The sequence below is a fragment of the Meleagris gallopavo genome, chromosome 8 (assembly GCF_905368555.1).
Source record: "Meleagris gallopavo chromosome 8, MGAL_WU_HG_1.1, whole genome shotgun sequence".
In the NCBI taxonomy this organism is placed as follows: domain Eukaryota; kingdom Metazoa; phylum Chordata; class Aves; order Galliformes; family Phasianidae; genus Meleagris; species Meleagris gallopavo.
Genome location: NC_139411.1, coordinates 34238036 through 34258540, shown reverse-complemented (window position 1 = coordinate 34258540; position 20505 = coordinate 34238036). Strand labels below are relative to the sequence as shown.

The following is a 20505-nucleotide window of genomic DNA, read 5'->3' as shown; positions in this document are numbered from 1 at the left end:
GGCAGGTTGTCACGTCTGTGCTTTACCTTTAAGGAATGCTCACTGCATGCGGTCTTCTAATTCCTGTCTGTCACAAAAGCACTGAATGGATTTTGCCCATTAATGCATGCACCGCGTCATTCAGCAGAGCTTAGCTGGCTCAAGAGGGGAACTCCACAATGGCTGCATTGCCATCAGAGCGCTGCCTGTCCCTCCGGCGTCCCCAGCATCCCCTCAGCTCCGTGTCCCCTCGCTTCCCTGTCCCCATGGCCCAGTGTCCCCATGTCTCACTGTCCCTGCTTGCTGCCCAGCCCTCTGTGAGCCCAGCTGTGCTGCTGGCTTGTCCTGAAAGCCCCACTGGTGGCATTAACTGCGCTTATTAATGGACTTGCATGATTGGGTGATTTTAGCAGAAACCAAGTGACACTAGAGATAACCTGCTGTGGCTCTGCTCTGTCTGTTCAGCTCCGGAGATTTTCCATTCCTTCCTGAGTGGGGGCACGGGTTACTCCTTCGAAGTGGATTGGTGGTCGCTGGGAATCATGGCTTACGAACTCCTCCGTGGCTGGGTAGGCTTCTTATTATTTATAATATATATTATAATATATAATATCATATTAATGGCTCCTTAATGGGCTGCAGAGAGAAAAGGGAATTCCTTCTCACCCTCCTGTGCTTTCCGCAGAGGCCGTACGACATCCACTCCAACAACCCGGTGGAGTCCCTGGTGCAGCTGTTCAGCACCGTCAGCGTTCAGTACTCATCCACGTGGTCAAAGGAGATGGTTGCTCTGCTCCGAAAGGTGAGGGCTCTTAGAGTCATAGAATCACAGAGTCCTTAGAGTTGGGAGGGACCTCTGAAGGCCGTGTGGTCCAGCTCCCCTGTGATGAACGGGGACGGCACAGCCCGCTCTTCCTGCTGTGCTCTAGGCTGGGCAGGAGCTGTGCTGCGTACAGCTGTGCCTGGTCATATTTCAGTGTGTTAGTAGTGTGAAACTAAAACTGGGCTTATTATTCATGGCTTTGCTCAGTTTAAGCACAGATTAATCTTTTGTTATGGGTTTGTTTGTTTTTTTTTACTTCTGTCAGTGATAATGCCTTAGGTTGGAAGGGGCCTTAAAGGTCATCGAGCTCCAACTCCCTTCTGCAAATGGGAATAAGATGCATCATTTGCTAGCCAATGAAAAGGCTGTTTCTTGCTGTAATGATCAGGTTCTTCCCTGGGCTGAGGCTGGGTTCTTTCAGCACCCGAGGGTCAGGTCCTTGTGCCATGGGGTGGGCTGGGACAACAGGGGAGCAGTGGGGTCAGCGCTGAGGAGTCTGGTTTGGGACATTTACAGTGAGGGGCTTCATATGTGTGCAGTGCTTTCGTGTTACTGCTGCAACCGGGGAGCTGTCGATGCGCTGTAGAGGTTGGTTTTCAGCTGTCGTTTGCTTGAAAACTCAGAAAAGTAACGGATGGGCGTGCTGTGAGGAAGGTACACCCGCTTCTGACAGGCGCGAGGCTCAATGGCCGCCGGTGCCGATCGGCGGCGCGGCGCTGGGCGGGCTCGCATCGCCCCCTGCTGGCAGCTGCGGGGAGCGCCGGGGCAGCGCACCGCGCACCGAGAGGGGCGGACCGGGCTTTGCGTCGTGCAGAAAGGCCGGCACGGCTGGATCCGCGCTGCGCTGCGCGGAATGGCGCGCGTTGCCCCCGGCAGAAGGGATGCGGCACTGCCAGGGTCCCCGGTGCGTTTGCAGGGCCGGGGCTCTCGGCTCCATCTCTCCTTGCTCACAGCAGTGCTGTTGTCCGCAGCTGCTGACGGTGAACCCCGAGCACCGCTTCTCCTGCCTGGCTGACATCCAGACATCAGCATATCTTTCTGCCGTGCCCTGGGGTGATGTCTGCCAGAAGCGCCTGGAGCCGGGCTTCGTCCCCAACGTGAGTACCACGGCCTGCCCACTCACTGCCCTGCTCTGGGCTCGAAGCATTCGCTGGGGAGGGATGACTCCGTGTGTCCGTGTGTCTGCAGAAGGGCCGCCTGCACTGCGACCCCACCTTCGAGCTGGAGGAGATGATCCTGGAGTCCAGGCCTCTGCACAAGAAGAAGAAGAGGCTGGCGAAGAACAAATCACGGGACAACAGCAAGGACAGCTCGCAGTCCGTGAGTGCTGCTGGGCAGAGTCTGGGATGCTGCTGGGATGCTGTGGGTGCAGCGTGACTGTGGTGGTGCTTCCCATGCAGATATATTGGGGTGGAAGCGTTTGCCAAATGGAGTCTTCCTGACAGCCAAGTGTTCCTCTACATAAGTGCGACAGAGCCCTTTCACAATACTCTGTGCTCAGGGAAGTGAATTGACAGATAGAGGTGTGGGCACGATGATCAAGGGTAAAACTAGCAAACCATCCAGCTGGTTGTGGCCCTTCTGAGAAACACTGTCTTATTGCCCAGCAGCTGAGGGTGAGGCTTGTGCTGTTGTGGTTTGTCTGAGGGCTGGATGATGGCCACACGGAAGCACCCGCTGTGCCCGTTCCATGTTTGGGTGCATGGCCTGGTGCCACTGCGACCTCACAACTCTGCCAGGCACTGGGAGGGAGAAAACAGAATGAACAGGCTTGGGAGTGCCTCTGGGAGAGGGTTTGTGACCAGGAGAGCTCAGGGCTTCTGTTGTGTCTGCCACAGTCCTCAGCTGGCATGCTCACTGCACAAGGTAGCATAGGGTAGGAGCCCAGCCCTGGCTGCAGAGTCTCTGCATGCCACAGGTGAAACATGTCTACAGTAAAAGCCACAATCAGTTGTGCTGTTTCCTTCATCTGGTGGCTGCTGCGTGCTGTGCATAGGTTGGGGCAGCGCAGTGCTGTAGGAAGCAGATGTGCAAATGGGACTCTTCACGCACGTGTGGTTCTTTTCTGTTCTTCAACAGGAAAATGACTATCTCCAAGAATGCCTTGAAGCTATCCAGCAAGACTTTGTCATCTTTAACAGAGAGAAGTAAGTGGGGGCTGTTTTGGGGAAAGAAAAGATGTTCTTTTCCTGGCTTTTCCACAGTATCGATGCTGGAGCCTGATGACCTGGAGCACCTTGCAGAGGGCTCGCTGCAGAGAGGCTGTGGGGTCTGACCCGCTCATATGGCACCTCCTGGCTCCCCTGTGCCCCCTCTGCTCCCGCTTGGCACCACCTCAGCTCCCCCTTGTGGAGAATGTTGCTCTGGGAGATGAGAGCAGGGAGCGTGGACACGTTTTCTCTGCATGTCACAAGCACGCAGGAGGAATGCTGCAGTTCAGCACTGCTTTGCCATGACCAAGCACACAAAGGCCCCGCTGTGTTTGGAAGCAGAACAGCAGTCAGCCCCGTGCCGGGGGCTGTGTGCGGTGTGGGTGGGTGCATTGCTGTGCCCGCAGGTGCTGGAGCACTGAAGCCCACACGCTGTGATCAGAACATGGTGGTATGTTCTGCCGACGCTTCCGCCCATGCAAGGGTGTCACCATGTGCTGGAGGTGCCACCGGTGTGAAGCCCCCCTGCTTTGCCTTACCTGGGCCTGCCTGGGGGGTGCTGGGGCGGCCAGGGCTCAGGCTGACCTGGGCGGCTGTGTGATGCGCTCCTCTGCCCCACGCAGGCTGAAGAGGAGCCAGGAGCAGACGGGTGAGTCCACGTCTGCCCCTGAGACCACCGCTGAGGCTGAGACGGAGGCTGAGGCTGAGACCTCCAGCCTGAACATGTGCAGCTCCGTGTGCTCGGCGGGCAGCAGCTAAGCTGAGGCCGCCCTGCTGCCGCCCACTGCCGCCTGCCCTGGGTTGCACTGAGTGCCTCTGGCAGCGCCCTGCAGCACCTGGCACAGCAGCTCGTCCCGCAGCGTTGTAGCAAAACAGTTCTCACAGAGCTGAGCTCTGGATTCACACAGGCACCAGTTCCACTCGCTGAGGTGCTGCCGTGGGTAAGGATACTCGCTATGCAACTTGTCGGAGGAAGGAGACCTGTTTCATTAACTGTTCTTTTATAATGTCAGATTGCTGGTCAGTTCTAATACAGTGCGATGGCAACAGGAGAAGTTACATCTCCAACAGGGGAAGCCAGCGGGAGGAAGGCTGGATGGGTGGCTCATGCTGTATGAGCACTGCTGCTAGCGAGGGCTGCGTGGGGCCGAGTGCTCCCACTGTGAGTTGGGGCTGCCCCTGCTGCAGCCACATCTGGGAGCGGGGATGGCCCTGCAGCTCTGGGATGGCCCTGCAGCTCTGGGATGGCATAGGCAAACTGTTGTCCCCTCACCACTGCCGGAGTGTCGTTCCTGACTTGGGGTAAATAAATGTTTTTTGTGCACTTGTGGGGCTGGGTAATGATTAAATACGTGATCAATATGTAAAGTGTATTTAAGATACTTGCTTCCTTCATGCAGCTGCTGTGAGTGGCAAGAGCCGTGTGGCAGATCGGACCATTTGGGCTCTGTGTGCCCAGGTTTGGGGGATGCGTTTTGTCACAGGTTCGGGTTTTTTTGGAAGCAGTTTGTGACCTTCTAGTACTGCTTGGCCATGAAAAGAGGGCAGTGTCTTAATTTACCCTTCAGTTTTCTTTATTTTCAGCGTAAAGTAGGAGTGCTGTACATAATTTACCAAAACCTGTTTTTATCTTCTCAGTAAGACAGGAGCTCTCTGATGGCTCCGCTCTGGGGGTTGCCTTTCTCTGCTTTCAGAGGCCTTCACTCCGTCGGCTGCTCAATCTGCTGTGTTGTGGCTTTTGGTTACTGTTGTTAAACATGAGCCGTGGGTTCTGCTGCCACACAAAGCCGTTGTGCTTTGTGCACAGATTGATGGCAGCAGCGTTCACCTTAAGGCTAGCGAGATGTGTTTGCTGGCAGATGCCAAGGAGGTGGCTGGGTTTGCATCCTTGTTCTATATTTGTAACGCAGAAATGCATAGAAGAGGTTTTAACAGATGCAGACTCTTTTAGGACAAACACTGCTGCGTTTTTAGTTTCTGTGGATGAAATAGATCAGCTTAACCGTGTACAATTATTTTATACGAAAGATGACACTAATTAATTTTCCACAGTTTTATGTGGAGATCAGTAAGTGACTGTGTTTGTGCAGAACCAGACGTTCACGGAGGGGCAGCAGAGGCTCGAGGTGCAGACCTCAGCACCGGCTGTGCAGGGGCGGCTGGGGGTGGCTCTGCTCACAGCCCCGTGGGACGGCCATCTCAGCACTGCTCCCTGGGCTGAGCTGCCTGCAGCCCTGCTCCCGCCGCTGTGCCCACACGCCTGCCTCTTCCCCCGGCGCTCCCCAGCCCTGTCCTTTTTCCTTTTTTGTCCCCCTGTCTGTCCCTTTTCCCCCTGCGCATCGTGCAGTGCCCAGCACTGCTGGGGGGCACCGCATGGCTGCCGCCCCAGGGTGAGATGGGGGGCACAGAGGCGGGGAGGACAGACTGCAGAGTGTGTGCGTCTGCCCCGGCACCTTCTGCTTCTGCACCTGGCTGACCAGGACGGGGGACGTGACAGACTTTGGGCGCACGGTGCAGTCAGACGCTGTGAGTCCAGCATCACTTGGGTACTCGTTTCCAGCCGTGCGTGGATGTGTGTTTTGCTGCTGCCCGCCACAGAGCATGTTCTGTTGCTGCCCATTTACTTATGCATAGATGCAGGGGATGCAACTGAAAGCGAAGAGTGATGGTGAGAAGGAGGCACAGCATAGAGCATCAGTCCGCTGCTGTCTCGGCCGGGAGCGGGGCTGTGCTGGGCTGTGGGGCTGTGCTCTGCACAGCGGCTGTGATGGCTGCACTGCCGAAGCCCCGAGCCCTTCTGTCCCTGCTGGGTCAGTGCTGCTGTGAGCAGAGCTCACGGGGTTGTGAGAGGCGCTGCCACTCCCGACCCCACTGCAGAGCCTGCGGGAGCCGGTCCGGCACTGCTTCACATCTCCACAAAAACGTTTGTATATAACTATTTCAGTACGTGCATCTTTTGTATGACAGATTTATACAGGGAGTGCCGTTATCCGCTGTGAGGCGTCTACATCACCTAGGAATTATTCTCCTTCAATTCTTGCCATGAGATTTTTTTCTTATCGCTGTTGTATCTGGGAGTTTTGCAGAATTGCGTATTTTCAAGTGTTTCCATTGAATTCCACAGACTTTGCTGGGAATTTTTGTAGAAACCAATGCCAGGTCAGGTCCGGATGGGTCCTTTGTTGCCAATTCATCACCCTGCACCTCGGTGAGAAGAGAATAAGAGTAATACGAATGAGGTAATGTGAACTGGAGGTTGGACAGTGCCGAAACCCCGATGCCTTGGTAGGGAATATTTTTAAATTATCTCAGTGTAAATCGGATAGGTAAAGTATACCTTTGTACTTTATGTTAATACATTTCTGTAATTTATTGCATAGCAATACTGCCATGTCACGGAGCGTTTCAATTAGGACAACAAATTTGTGTTTTTACAGACACTGCAAGAAGCCATTGCCTATGTGGAGTAATAAATGTGTATTTTTAACATTGCCAAGTTTTGGCAGTCATTTCTGGGTTATTGCTCTGCAGGTGAACAACACTGAGTCCAGGAAAGAGTGCATGTTGGGATACAGTTCTTGCTTCCACACTGCAGACCTCCGCTGTTTAGCATCCAGACCACAGCACAGGCATCACAGCCGAAATGCACCATCAGTCAGCTGTGCATTCACTGCTCCTATGGCAGCACTGTGGTACAGCTGTGTATCGAGCGGCTCCGTGCGCCAGGTATTTCCTCATGGGGGTCCCTGCCCCACAGAGCCCGAGGGCTTTGCACCTGGGTCTTGTGCAGCCACTGCCCGTCCCTGCGGCGCATTGCAGACTGCTGCATTGCTGCACTGTGCTGTGGTGTGAAGGCTGACCCCGAGATGCATCAAGATGCTGAAAGCTCCTTGGAAATACAGCCTGACACCCCAAGACCATGGGATGCTCCGTCCATCCCACAGCAAGGTAATGAGATCAGCTGCAGGAATGCTGTTGTGGTGCTTAATGCAGGTTTAGGGGCCAGGACTGCTGTTCCTCAGCGGCTGCAAACCGCACCCGTGGGCCTTTCTCAGGTCAGACAGGCGTCCCTGTGCCTCATGCCCTGCAGTGCCAGGCACAGCAATGGCGCTCAGCTGCTCCCCTCTGCCCGGCTGAGCCAGCGCCTGCCAGCGTCTGACCCAGAGCCTGCGGTGCTGTCAGAGGGAATTAGGGCTGTGCAGGCTGAGTGCTGCGGTGGGGCTGCTCCCTGCAGGCACCAGACACTGGCAGACGGATGGATCTTCAGGACAGGGCTGAGACATCTTGCTGAGACAAGCACAGGGTTCTAACCTCGCTGCCCCGTTCCAAGGCCACGCGACCCTGTGCCAGTGCTGCCTCAGCTCCCCCAGGCCCCTTCTGCAGAGGGGCTGCCCACAGCTGCGCCAGGGAGAGCAGAGGGGAGGGGTGGGCCCATGCCCAGGTACCCTTAAATGAATGAGCCCAGCAGCAGGGGATAGCAGCACTTCCCTTGTTAAGAACAGCTGTGGTGGAGCTCGTGCAAGGCTGGGGGGCATCCCATGCTGGGGTTACTGCTGCCTTTGTCCTTGCTGGCTGTGGTTTCAGCGTCATGCAGGTGGGGGATATGAGTTCAAGTGAGTGTTTTCCCTATGAATGGCTTCTTCGGTTTTCAAAAATGCTTTTATTTAGATGTAAGCAAAACACTGCTTGCAAAGAAAGTAAATGGATGTTCAATAGCCTTGGTGCATTTGCAGGCAAAAAAAAAAAAAAAAAAAAAAAGGAGAGACATTAAACAAAATTAAGTCATTTGTTTAAATATATCTGAGCATATATTCTTGATTCAGACACCCCACCTGCCTTCTGGTCCATGTGTTTGGGCTCAGGCACACAGCTGCAGCCCAGCCCTGCACACAGCAGCTGCAGGGCCACAGGACACAGCACAGACCTGCACAGCACGAGCTGTTCTACAAACCAGTGCACGTGGCAAGATGAGGTACGAGCACACAGAGTGAGGCGGGTCAGCTGCTTCCATCACTTCAGGATTTCAAACAAAGTTTATTCAATGCAAGGAACAGAAAACCAACTGCGAGGCACGGGGCAGAGGGACATGCATAGATTTGTGGCATTGAGGTTCACCATTTCTGTAATACCTTTAAATGTAACAAACTGCCTCGCGTAGATTTTATAAAAGAGCCTGCCATATGCAAGCAGCCTTTAGCTGGGCCTTTTATTGGCTGTAAGACTTCACTTACACGTGGTACTTGAAAAACCGTATAAATAACCCTTTAAAAAAGTCTGCCTACAGCAGCCTGGCGTGCAGCCCAGCACAGGACAGCACACAAGGCCTGTGGCAGGGCTCATCGGTTAACAGTCCTTAGAGAAGGGCAGTCATTGGGAGAGAAAGGCATGAACACCAGACAAGCTGTCATGGCCTTCCTGGGCACAGAGCAGCGAGCAGCACTGCTGAACACACATTAAATGTACCTCTAGGTGTGGGCATGCATATGCTAAGGGCTCTGAGGATCCAGGTAAAAGACACGGAGCGGGAGCTCTAGGGACTGGGGGACATACAGGTGGGTGAGCTACCTCTGCGTGGGCTTCGTCTACATTCTACCTAAGAGAAGAAGGTTCATCAGGTGCCCAGGGCCCACCTCCCTTCCACCCTGAGCTGCAGGGAACCAGCCGTGCCCTTCACACCAGCACCGTGGGAGCAGCATCAGGACAGGGAGGTGATGTTGGAGCGCCCGCCTGGGGGGGCCATGATCTTCTGGGCCGTGCGGCGGGCAACGTGGTCATCAGCCTGAGAGCCTGGGGAGAGCAGAGCAGAACGTCAGCGTGCAGCCATAGGGCCTTTTGGGCAACAGCCCACCTCTCCCTGTAAAGCCATCTGGGCGCTGCGTCAGCACAGCACAGTATAAATGACCGTGTGGCCTTCTGGCATTTCGAGGGGGCTTCTAAAAGAGGCACGGTCTGACAGTAAGAGAAGGGGGAATGGCTTTGTGGGAGAAGAGGGAAGATGGGCTGGAGGTGAGGAGGCTGCCCAGGATGGCGGAGGCAGCATTAGTGCTCCTTCCTGGGAGCAGAGCTGCGTGACCCAGCCCTGGAGCAGCACAAACAAAGACAACCACATTGAGCCCTGCCCCACTGACAGCCCCTGCCCACACCTACCCGACAGGCTGAACCCCGACTGGTGCAGGTTGCGCACGGGCACGGCGGGCACTTTGCTGGCACAGCCTGCGATCCTGGAGGCCGCGATGGTGGGCACAGCTTTGGTGCTGAGGACAACATCATGGACCGGGCCGTCATACAGCCCCCGCGGGACACCATGCACCTCTGCCAGCTGCGGGAGGGACGTGAGGTGTGAGCCCAGGCACTACCGTCCATCTCCTCCCTCTCCCCCAAGGCCCTTCTCCCTTCACATGCAGCTGATGCAGCCCACAGCCCAGGGCTCCAGGCTGCAGGTAGGCAGTGGGCAGCACAGGGGGAGCATCCCACAGGCACACACCTCAACCGGAGCAGCACCGTGCTGCGTTCTACCAACCTCTGTATTCTTGGGCATCAGGAGCCAAAGCCAGAGCGGAGCAATGGCCCCAGTACCAGTATGCACCACAGTTCTGCTTAAGGCTGCCTTGTCTCTGCAGCAGAGCAGATTGATGACTGGCAGCCATTTGAGAACCAGAGGGTCAGCACACACGTGGTTTGCAAATGAGAAGAGCAGGGTTTCAAGTTAAAAGCACAGGGCCTGACGGGTTCTCCACAAGCATACAGCGTTTTCCACAGCAAGGTTTCTGGTACATGACCTTCATCCTGGCCCCTATATCATACAGACAGTGCTCTGATCAGCATCTTGCTGTGCTCCTTTTGACCCCAGCTTTTTCCTGAAGCTCTGGTTGAACCACAGACCAGGAGACACGGGAGGGCTGTCTGGTTGTTTGCAAAGTGCCCAATCAGGCTGCCCAAGTGAATTAACTTAACAAACGAATCACCAACAGCCAGGTCTGACACTCAATTATCATCTACTGGGAGACCGGGGACCTTCAGGACGTGAGGTTTATATTTAGCAAGCTCTGTCTGTCCCTTGTGCCAAAGCAGCAGCACCGGGCGTCTCCTTTCAGCACTGACACAAACACAGCCTGACTGCCAGCCCTGCACAGCTCCCTGCACACACACAGCACGGAGGTGCTGGGGGCTGCGCCTCCACCGCACTGCAGCACGGACACAGAGCTGCACACTGCGAGCGCTGCTGCAGCACCAGTGCTGGCGGTGTGTCCGGGGTTTGAGATTTTTGCTCTTCAGTGCATAATGAAAAGGTCTGAAACAACACAAGGAAAAAAGGAGGAAGGTGCGGTCATTAAGGGGCATTCCATGCATTTGCACATCTTTGTGTCTCCTAGGAGATCTGTGCTGGCACACTGGGAAGGGCTGCTGTTATTTCCAGTAACTACGACCACTCCACGGGCAGCAGCCAACTTGCACAGTGGTAATACAGCAACACCATAATCTCCAACAAAAGCACGGCCAAATTCTTAAGTAGAAGTTGTATTTTTGCTCTATGACTTTGTAATAGTTGAATAATACTAACACCTGTATGATCAGCTGCAGTCCTGAAGCAGGCATTGTAAGCAGTACGTGCCATGACACTGACCAGGGCATCACACCATAACCATCAGCACAGCTCTCCTTCCTGCTGCCTGCTGCACCCGAGAGCTCAGAGCAGAACAGGGACCACAGTGCAATAATGCAGAGGTTGTGATTATTGCAAATGAAGTTCTCCTTACCCTGTTCCTCGCCTTTATTCTTTTATAAACAAAATCAGGGAACGTCTTTCTGGGAATGAAGCGACCTGAGCCCTCGGTGACAAACAGGTTCCCGTCCTCAAGAACGACCTTCCCCTGACTGATGACCACAGCAGGAGCCCCATGACACTCCGTGCCTTCAAATATGTTGTATTCCACATTCTGGAAGAAACAAACCAGGATGCTTAATACTCAGAATGAGGTCATCAGTTAATTTCTCTGCTCTGCAGTGAGCACAACCCATGTAAGCTCTGTGTTCTGGCAGCAAAGCATCGCGGCTCAGTCACTGCTGCTCAGCCCAGTCCCAGCCCTCCCAACTGTCCAGCAGTGCAGCAAACAACACGTTTTGCATTTTACAAAGGAAATGCAAGGTTTTCCACCTGCTCCTCCATTCACACGGTGAATGCTCTTATCTTTTTGATCTGAAGAAATATACTGCTTTGCCACTCTCTTCCAACTGTAAAATCTGCTCAGGAAAATAATTAAAAAGATATCTTACCAAATTGTGGGTTTTTGCTGAGATGATTTTTGTAGCCTTGGGGTTCCACAAGACTAAATCTGCGTCAGAGCCCACCGCAATTCGCCCCTTCCTGGGGTAGCAGTTAAAGATTTTGGCAGCATTTGTGCTGGTCACTGCCACGAAATCGTTCTCATCCATCTTCCCAGAGACCTGAGCAGCAGAACGAGGGAAGGGCTGTTCAACACAGGACAGCACAGCAGTCCCACCGCAACCAAATGGGAGCTAAGGATGCACCAGAGGGTTTGCTTTCTGCATTGGGAAAGATAAGGTCTCTGAAAAAGGCTTCCCTTGTAGGCTCAAGTGAGACAGGAGTCTCACATCCACCAGAGATGGCTAAGGATATTTCAATACAGAAAGACAAGAAGTGAACCTAAGAATTGCCTTAAATTCTCTTGAACTATCTTAAGATAAATGGTATTCATCTCAATAACAAAGCCGCCGTCAGACTGTGACCCAGGGACACTCGTGGGGTCAGCAGCCCAGGGCTGAGCACTGTGCTGAGTGCAGGGCCGTGGTGGCTGCAGGCAGACAGAGGCACTGTGGCAATGCTCCATCCCCACCCCTGCGAGCACCAGCAAAGAGCAGCATCTCAGCCCTTACAGCGATCACTGAGAGCTGCCTCCTACTGCAAGTCACAGCGCGGGGGCTGCTCCCCCACTGCAGCCTTTGAAGAGGCTTTGAAGGCACTCAGTGTCACATTTCCTCCATTGCCAGGCTCTTTTGAAGGAGCGTCTAGACAGTGTCACACTTCAGGGCTCATCTGAATTAATGAGAAATCTGACATCATCCGATTTGAGCACTGCTCCCATCCACCCGCATTCACAACATGGAAGGAATCAGGTTCCGTGTTTCTGCACCTACCACGCACTTCTCCCAGATTATGGCCATCCGCTCCTCGATGCCATTCGTCCCCTCGGGGATGAGGGTGAAGTTGTCCTTCCCCACGGCCTTCTGGGCGGTGGTGAACGTGCAGTGAGCACTGCCTGCCACCTGCAGGTCCCCGCTGCACCCAAGAAGAGACACGGTCAGAGGACGCCGCAGAGACAGCGGCTCTGAATGGGCTCCTCAGCAACCCGCCCTCCCTGCGGAGCTGCGTGCTGGGGAGGCTCACTGGGAGCTGTGACACAACAGCCCCCGGGCCCTGAGCTCTGACGGAGGGATGTGGGCACTGCGCACGGTGTGGGCAGGCTGGGGTTGAACCCGGGGATCTAGGAGGGCTTCCCCACCCTGAACTGCTCTGTGGCTGTATGAATACGCTGATCTCATCAATGCAGGCTCACAGGCAGGCAGCTTAGACCCTTAAGTCCCACTGGAAGTCAAGTGAAGAGGTACACAGAGGTGCTGCTCTCTAGTCACTCATAGAGACTAAGCGCTGGAATGTTACAGTACAGCAGCCAGAGCCTCATGAGCACCTTTGCTCTTTTCTCCTAAACTGGCTCTTATTCCTATTTGTTCAATATCTTGATCTCTGTACCTTCCTTTTGAACCTCAAGCCCTTCTAATATGAAGATGGTTCTAAGAAAAACCATTCTGATGCATTTCCAAAGTACCTTTTAAAGGAAGGATACAACAAGCACGTCTCAGTCCCATAACATACTGCAGGTTACGCAGGGCTGTATGGACATGCACTGCAGCCAGCCCCAAAGGGTCACTGCTGCATCCTGGCTGCAGTGGAGCACACACAGATGTATTTCTGTTTACCCATCCCCGTGTCTGCAGGGCTGTCAGCGTTGTGTTTGTGCACAGAGATGCTCGTGCTGACACGGGGATAACAACTGGCTGAAACAGCCCCACGTGCACCATCCCCAAGCACTTACAGTTCAGATTTCAAACCTCGCGAACACCCAGCGCTGCTGCTGCAAAACCCTTCATCTGACACCAACGCCCTGGAGCTCAGCGGATGCACAGCTGTGCTGTGACCCCAGGGCCCCCCCAGCCTCACGACACCCCCAGCACAGCCCACATCCCCACAGTGGCTGCGAGCCCCGGGCTGCACTCACCAGGACAGCAGGGAGGAGAGGCGCTCCGGCGTGGTGGGGTCGGGGCTGAGCGGGGGCGAGGTGACGAAGGCCGCAGCCTTGGCCCAGTTCTTGCTCCAGTAGTGCGAGCCGTCGGCGCCCAGGCTGGCAGTGATGGGCTCACCGTACACCACAGTGCCTGCAGAGCGGGGTCAGGGCAGTGCTGGGAGCCTTCAGCCTCCGTTCACAGCACGCTCACCGTGCCACTTTCATTTCTCTCCGGTGTTCTCAGCACCACAGCTTTTTAAACTCAGACTAAAACCTCCGATTACCTCAGATGTCTGGGAAGCGCTGCCAGAACATGCTGTGAATGCATCTATTCATCCACAGGAAAACATACATTTCCAGCTGCAATTTGCTCTGCAGCCTTGGGTTGGGCACTGGGAAAAAGAGCGGCCAGGCGCTGGCACAGCTGCCCAGAGGTGGGCAGTGCCCGTCCATGGAGGTGTTCATCCCGCGGGGATGTGGCACTGAGGGACGTGGGCAGTGGGACTGTGAGGTGGGTGGGATCTCAGAGGGCTTTTCCAGCATTAATGGTTCTGTGATGCTATTATCTGCACCCAGCTGGTGTCCCTCTGGCTGGGAGCAGACGTGGCCATGCACTGCTGCTCTCTCAGCACACCGCCCTGCTCCCGACTCCCTGCAGGAGCACAGCTGGCTCTCCCACCACTCCCTGGTTTGAATTTAGAGTTTGCTCCAGTTTCATTTTTCATTTAGCTCATGATAAATGATTAGGAGTTGTTTTCTGTTCTTTTTTCAGCTGCATCTACTGGGATTCAGGTGTCAAAGTTTCAAGTACATCACATCTTCTGAGTGCAGCTCAGAGCAGTGAGCTCCAGCACACGGTGAGGAACAGCCAACACTGGGAGTTAGCACCCTTAGAGAGAGAACTGGGGTGATAACGAGCTCGTAGGCCCTGCAGCTAGAACAGCATTCCTGGACGTATGTGAATGGCCTCACGTAGCATGCAGACACGACATAGAGTTTTACCTTTTCTCTTTGCTTGAGCTACCACATCTGCTGCACTTTTGCTCATTATTTTCGTGACGTACAAGGGGCAGTTGGCTTGTTTTGCTATTGTAATTGCACGGTACACAGCCTCTGCTTCAACCTGCAGACACAAAAACAGAGGCACGGAGCACAAAAACAGGGGCACGGAGCACAAAAACAGGGGCACGGAGCACAAAAACAGGGGCACGGAGCACAAAAACAGGGGCACGGAGCATCTCCTCGCAGCCCCCAGGAACCACGAGCAGCAGCTGCCTGCAGTTCTTTGGAAATGTGGGCAGCATTACCTCCTCGGGCGGCTCAAGACGTGCCCCTCCGGCCCAGTGATCCCGATGTCCAGCAGCCTCTTCTGCTCCTACAGGGACAAAGATGAACAAAAGCAGTCGGTCTGAAGCAGTGTGGGACACACACCGTGTTCAGGAGCAGCCACAGGCTGACAGCAATGAGGAATACAATGATGTGACACCACAGAACACAGGGTGGCAGTAACCCTCCAACCTGTTTCTTCAAATAAACCAATTTCAAGGTTCAGGATTCTGCTTTCTGAATGTAAGCTACAAGGAATTGCGTGTGTAATTCTGCTGTACAGCACCCATTCGCAGTGTTTGTCTAGCACTTCCTTTTCTAATGGGAAAAAGGAAAGTAATGAATAGTTTGCAATACCAAATAAGGTACTGACTGTTGGTTTTGGTGATACCTATTATAAGATGTAATGCAGATCACTGAAAAAACACACAACTCTTCAGGTTTCTCAAGTAGTGAGGACACCTGGCCACACAGGAGTTCTATACAAAATAAATAGAGGATAAACACCACTGAGGGTGGGCAGGCAGCCTTCAGGGAGCCCCTCAGAGTTCTTGTTGGGAACTACTAAGCAGATTTCTGTGATGAAACCCAGGTGAGTGTGTGGAACTGGGAGGATGCTGCTGATATTACCAAGAGCCCAGATCCCCCTGCACATTCCTCCCACAACAGGATTTCCTATCAGCCCCGTCCCTCCAAAGCTTTGGTAAGCAGATTGTCCTGGAGGCCAAATCCCACCACCAGGTGCGTGTGGGCAGGAGGGAGAAGGGGTGGGATGCAGGGACAGCCACAGCCCCCAACCTCTTCACATCTCAGTTAACGTGCAACGAGCAACCAGAGACTGCCCTGCTGCAGCAAGGCCAGCCCATCAGTGAAACAACCTGGCACTGAACAACCCTGATGCCAGCAGACAGCACGCACTGCAAAATGCACACTGATTGTCTTTAGGAAGCAATAGTGTCCAGAGCAGGCTGCTCCTCTGTCTCACTTGGACATATTCCTATTGATTTTGCAGCATCAAATGAGCACTAAAAGCATGCTGGCACCTCCTATCAGACACTACGGCCCATCTGCTAAGTCAGCGTTTTGCCTCACGCCGAATGCTCCAATCAGCCTGCAATTTGAATGAATGTAAGCACAATACCTCCTCGATGATGTCTCCATTTTCAGCATGCACTTGGGCTATGGCCCCCAGGTCTCGAATAATGCAGAATATTTCATACATCTGCCAAGAGAGAACGGGCGCCCAATATCAGACCAGCGATGGACTCTGCTCACTGTGGGTCACCGCTTCCACTGCGCAGCGGCTGTCTGCATTACCTGGGCGTCGGTGCACTGAAGCCTGTCCTTGTAGGCCATAAACACCAGGAAGGAGTTCACACCTTGGGAAGAGAAAACGAGAAGCGCAGTGACTGCCAAAGCTCAGAGCTCGGAGCCTGGGCACGGCTGAGCTCTGTGTGGGCTCAGCTGAGAGCAAACCAACACGGGCCTCTCTTATTTCTAAGCGCTGTTACTCAGTGCACTGTTTCAGTGGAGCAACAGGCACACTGTGCTTTGCACACAGCACTGCCCACACTGTTCCTATTGAACACGATTCGTGGAGCAGAGTCAAAGCCTGAGAACTGCCAACGTGTTTTATATGGATAGAGGTAACAGCTGGTTCCAAACTATGATCAAACCGCAAACAAACTGTATTTCATGAGAAGATACATATGAAAAATACGTTTTAAGCTCCAAATGGTCCATTATTCAGCTGCTCCGCGTTTTAATAGGAGATTCGTTGCAAATTTTTATGTTAAATGACCAATTAAGGCCTCGCTTGCAAGACTGCAAATTACACTGAAGTCATTTAGCTTTGCATTAGCATATCTGAAAGCAAAATGCAGCTCCAAACTCGGCATTAAGAATTAATGAAAGGCACAAATTCCTGATGCCTGGCCAGCACCTCCCTGGGCTGCATCCAAGGGATGCTTAGAGCGTGCAGGAATTAGAACACAAAGGACATCTCCGGGAAAAGCCCAACGCTTCACCTCATTCCGCAAGCCCAACCTCCAACATTTGTACTTGAATAGTTTAGAATCATAGAATCACCAAGGTTGGAAAAGATCATCCAGTCCAGCCGTTCACCTCTTACCAATAGCTCCCACTGAACCACGTTCCTCAACACAACATCCAGTCCTTCCCTGAACACCCCCAGGGTCGGCGACTCCACCACCTCCCTGGGCAGTCCGTTCCAGTGAGTTTCTCTAAGTCAGAACTCAGGCCCTTACCCTTGTCCTTTACCAGCGCCTCCAGCTCCTCCTGCAGGCCCTCGTGCCAGCGGGGGATGTCGACGTGCAGCGCGTAGTCGCAGCAGGCCCTGCTGTCAGCACGCTGCCTCCACTGCTCGTAGGCGGCCAGCAGGCCGGTCCCAGCCTCGGGCAGCACGTGGTCCACTGAAAGACACCGCACGGCGCTGGGGGGCTGCCTGGGCACAGCTGTGTGTGGCTGGAGGAGCCCCCGGGGTCAGCGCAGCCACCGCCCCGAGGAGACGCCCCAGCAGTAATTCATATGCACAGAATCACAGAACCATTTGAGTTGGAAGGGACCTCCGAAGGCCACCCCCTGCACTGAGCGGGGACGCCCACAGCCCCGTCAGTGCTCAGAGCCCTGGGCTATCTGCAGGGATGGGGCACCTCCACCCCACGGGTGGGCAGACGGATGCACAGAGCTGGGGCAGGGCTTGCTGAGTTCCCTTCAGACAAGTGCTGCAGTGGGCTTTGGGAGCAGAAGAACGAATAGAAATCAAAACCAATATGTAACAAAGCAGATCCCACACTCATAAAGCTGATAAGTTTATAAATATAGCTGTATAGCTATTAAAAATATATGAAATGGTGATTAACATTTTCTTCTGTTCTACTGTCATGAGATTCAAGTTGGGTTAGGAACAATTCGTTCTCCAGAGAGCGGCCAGGCGCTGGCACAGCTGCCCAGAGGTGGGCAGTGCCCGTCCATGGAGGTGTTCCGAGCAGGGATGTGGCTCTGAGGGATGTGGGCAGTGGGACTGTGGGGTGGGCGGGGGTCTCAGAGGGCTTTTCCAGCATTAATGGTTCTGTGGTTCTAAGAGGTGAAGCAGGAACAGCCAAGTGCGTTCAATATACATGCACTGCAAAAGGAGTTACTGAGAAGCACATCGTGCATCCTACTTTGCTTTTTAACGCTTCGGTTACTACAGAAAAATGAACATTTCTGTGCTAGGAGGAGAACGAAGCTCTGCCATGACAAAAGCCCTGCACAGCACCCAGCTCAGCGCTGCCCATCTTACTTATCATCGTGGTTCCTCCTGCCAGGGCCGCCCTCGTGCCTTGGTAGAAGTCATCAGCAGAAGCCATTCCCATCACAGCCATCTGCAGCCGCGTGTGCACATCGATGCCGCCCGGCACCACCAGCTGCCCGTAGGCATCCACTGTCCTCACCCCGCTGGGAACAGCCAGGTTCTCTCCAATCTGTCTGAACACAGCATTCAGGTGAACACCCAGCCCAACCCCGCAGACAGGAGCTTCGAGCAAATTAAACAGCACTGAGATCTGCCTGGCAGCAACATCACAGAACTTCACTTACTTTATTAAACCATCCTCCACGTATATGTCGGCATAGAAAGACTGGTCGTCGTTGACGATCTTTCCGCCCTTGATCAGAAGCTGCTCGCTCTAAGCGGACAAAAAACAAATGTAGGATTTCTTCCCGTGGATGGATGCTGCTCACCGTGAGATGTGGGGTTGGGGGCTGCAAGCACCGCTAAGTGCATCTCATTGACCTGCTAATTTATTGACACAATTAGCTTTTCCAGTCTCGAGGAGATGGTAACGCCTCGAGGCCTTTCCTCCCTTCAAAGCGAGGCTGCACGCCGCTGTCAGATTGATGAGATCTTTAACCAGAAATATTAGAGAGCCGCAGCATAATTAGAGGGCTCCTTTCCGACCCTCTGCTATATTACCGAATATCAGCGAGGCTGCAATGGGCGGTGCTGGGGGCACAAACACAGCGAGGGACGCTGCCGACCGCCCCAGCATTGCGTGCTGCTGCGGGACAGCCTGCAAACACGTCGGGGTGCGGGGAAAGGGACCTCCGCGGCGCACGAAAGAAGCACGAGCAACCGCGCTGCCTTTCGGAAAAGGCCTTTATCGCATCGCTATTGTTCGTGCGCGTCCCACAACATCAATCACGAGGAGCCGTGCCGGCTGCCCCACGGGCACGGCGCAAATCCCCGCCCCCGGCCGGGATGGCGGCTCCGATCCGCGCGGCTGCGCTCAGACAGCGCGATGTGTGGGGGGACCGCAGGGGTGAGCCGGCAGGAAAATAAAGGATAAAAAGGGAAGAAGAAGAAAAAAAAAAAAAAAAAGCGCCAGCATCGCTGTCTGGAGATTTCCCTCACTTCTGCTCGGAAGCCCCGGCAATAGGAGCAGGGAATCCCCTCCTACAGCAGCAGCGGCGGCGCCGGTTGGCGGAGCGCTCCCAAACAGAGCGGCGACAACAGGCGGAGGATCTCCGCCGGACCCCCGCAGCGCTCCGGGCGCGGGATGAGGCGCGGGGCATCGCGGGGCGCTGCGGGGAGCGGAACCGTCGCCTTTGTGCGCGGAGCGCGGCTTTGTGTGCGGGGCCGCAGGGCAGACAAAGGCGCAGAGCCGGAGCTCCGAGTCACAGCGGGTCACGCGAGGCCGCCGCCACCGAAGGGCCCCGCGCCCAAGCCGCGATGCGGGGCCGGGGGTCGCGGTTCGGGGCCGAGCGGCCCCAGCGCTGCGGAGCGCTCTCTCGAAGGAGCCGAAAGCTCCCAGCCGGGACGCGCGGCCAAGCCCGGCTCTTCCGCTCCCGCTGCCGGACGGCGCGAGCCCGGCCCCCCCTCCGGAGCCCCTCACCGTGCCACGAGAGCCGCTTCTCTTGCCCGGGTTCGACATCTTCCGCCGCTCCGTGTGTCTGCGTCGTGCCCGGCCGTGCGCGGCCCCGCGCCTGCGCGCCCCCCGCCGCCGGCTCCCCCCGCCCGCCGGGGCCACGCGCCCGCAGCTGCCGTCGGAAGCGGCTCCGCGGCCGCGGTGGTGGCTCCTTCAGAAGCGGCCCGAGCGGTAGCTCTGCTCCTCGCACCCGCACCGCCCGGCGGCGCCGTGCTGGCCGGTCCCGGCCCCCCGCGCGAGGCTTCCCCGACGGCACGGGACGGAGCGGAGGGCCCAGCCGGCCCCACGCACACACACATACGCACGCACACACGCACCTGCCGGCAGCCGTCGGACGTCCCAACATCTCGACCCGCGGCGGCGGCCCCCGGAGAGCGCGGCGGTGGCGGCGCGGGGCTGCCGCTGCCGTCGGACGGGGTCGCGGAGCCACGGGACCGACCGCAGCCGCCGCCGCCGAGCGAGGGGAAATCCAACGTCTTGTTGTCGAAGGCGTCCTCCACGCTGCAAAACATCCCGCCGCGCTTCTGCCGCGGCCGAGGGCTGCCCGCGCCCAGACCCGCGAAGCAGGCGGGCAGCGGCTCGGCGCTCCGCTCCGCCATGGCGGGCACCGGGCGGCACCGCGCGGGAGGAGCGCCCGCAGCCGCTCAGCGCCCACCTCGACGGCCGCGGCCCGTCCTCTGGGAGCGGCCCCCACCGCGCCCGACGCTTCTCCGCGCCGCCCCCCGCCGCGGGCGGCACTCCGTAGCGATGGCAGCGCCGCGCCGTGCCCAGGGCTGCTGCGGACGGGCGCCGAACTCCGCGCTGCTGGGGGCTCCGCCCGGGGCTTCGCGGGGCGCGCGGTCGGCGGTTGGAGAACGGCAGAGATCGGCGCTGAGCCCGGCAGGATGGGCTGCGCTGGGGCTGCAGGTTTTGTTCCGGGTATCAGCGATGGGTCGGGTGGAACTTCAGCTGTTTAAAATGAGGGCGTGATGGAAAGGGTGAGCGAAGTGCCCGTGAGT

General features: G+C 55.7%; 2 protein-coding genes across 8 annotated transcripts in view; one reads left to right on the top strand and one right to left on the bottom strand.

Annotated features, from left to right (window-relative positions):
* Positions 1–11230, top strand: part of STK32C (serine/threonine kinase 32C) — a 65612-nt gene extending 54382 nt beyond the window's left edge. For 3 of the 6 annotated variants that reach the window (XM_085230097.1, XM_085230095.1, XM_085230094.1), the window contains 6 exons: positions 445–548; positions 665–781; positions 1774–1899; positions 1991–2122; positions 2882–2949; positions 3576–6444. In XM_085230097.1, the coding sequence (XP_085086223.1) occupies positions 445–548; positions 665–781; positions 1774–1899; positions 1991–2122; positions 2882–2949; positions 3576–3711 (683 nt within the window). In that variant the 3' untranslated portion in view covers positions 3712–6444. Of the gene's footprint in view, positions 1–444; positions 549–664; positions 782–1773; positions 1900–1990; positions 2123–2881; positions 2950–3575; positions 6445–6483; positions 6901–10747 lie in introns of those variants that run through there. The other 3 variants (XR_014884893.1, XR_014884892.1, XM_085230096.1) reach the window with 3 other exon arrangements.
* Positions 7244–20402, bottom strand: DPYSL4 (dihydropyrimidinase like 4). 2 transcript variants are annotated; one of them, XM_085230099.1, is made up of 14 exons: positions 19825–20402; positions 18180–18268; positions 17884–18068; positions 16847–17011; positions 15897–15958; positions 15721–15801; positions 14564–14628; positions 14256–14380; positions 13248–13404; positions 12109–12250; positions 11227–11397; positions 10710–10889; positions 9100–9271; positions 7244–8739 (listed from the first exon to the last, which is right to left on the bottom strand). In XM_085230099.1, the coding sequence occupies exons 1-14, from the start codon at positions 20104–20106 to the stop codon at positions 8648–8650; spliced, it is 1968 nt and encodes a 655-aa protein (XP_085086225.1). In that variant the 5' UTR covers positions 20107–20402; the 3' UTR covers positions 7244–8647. The 2 variants fall into 2 exon arrangements, with proteins under 2 accessions (XP_085086225.1, XP_085086227.1); XM_085230101.1 differs by lacking the exon at positions 19825–20402 and adding an exon at positions 19475–19572.
* Positions 20403–20505: the final 103 nt, after the last annotated feature.

Bases quoted from the DNA above. Each gene is read 5' to 3' on its own strand.
- DPYSL4 (XM_085230099.1), bottom strand. From the start codon at position 20,106: ATGGCGGAGCGGAGCGCCGAGCCGCTGCCCGCCTGCTTCGCGGGTCTG. The intron at 15,959-16,846 runs GTAAGGGCCTGA...TCTCTTCCCAAG, and splicing joins GGCGCTGGTAAAGGACAAGG to GTGTGAACTCCTTCCTGGTG. The intron at 12,251-13,247 runs GTGAGTGCAGCC...TCTTGGGTGCAG, and splicing joins CTCTCCTCCCTGCTGTCCTG to CGGGGACCTGCAGGTGGCAG.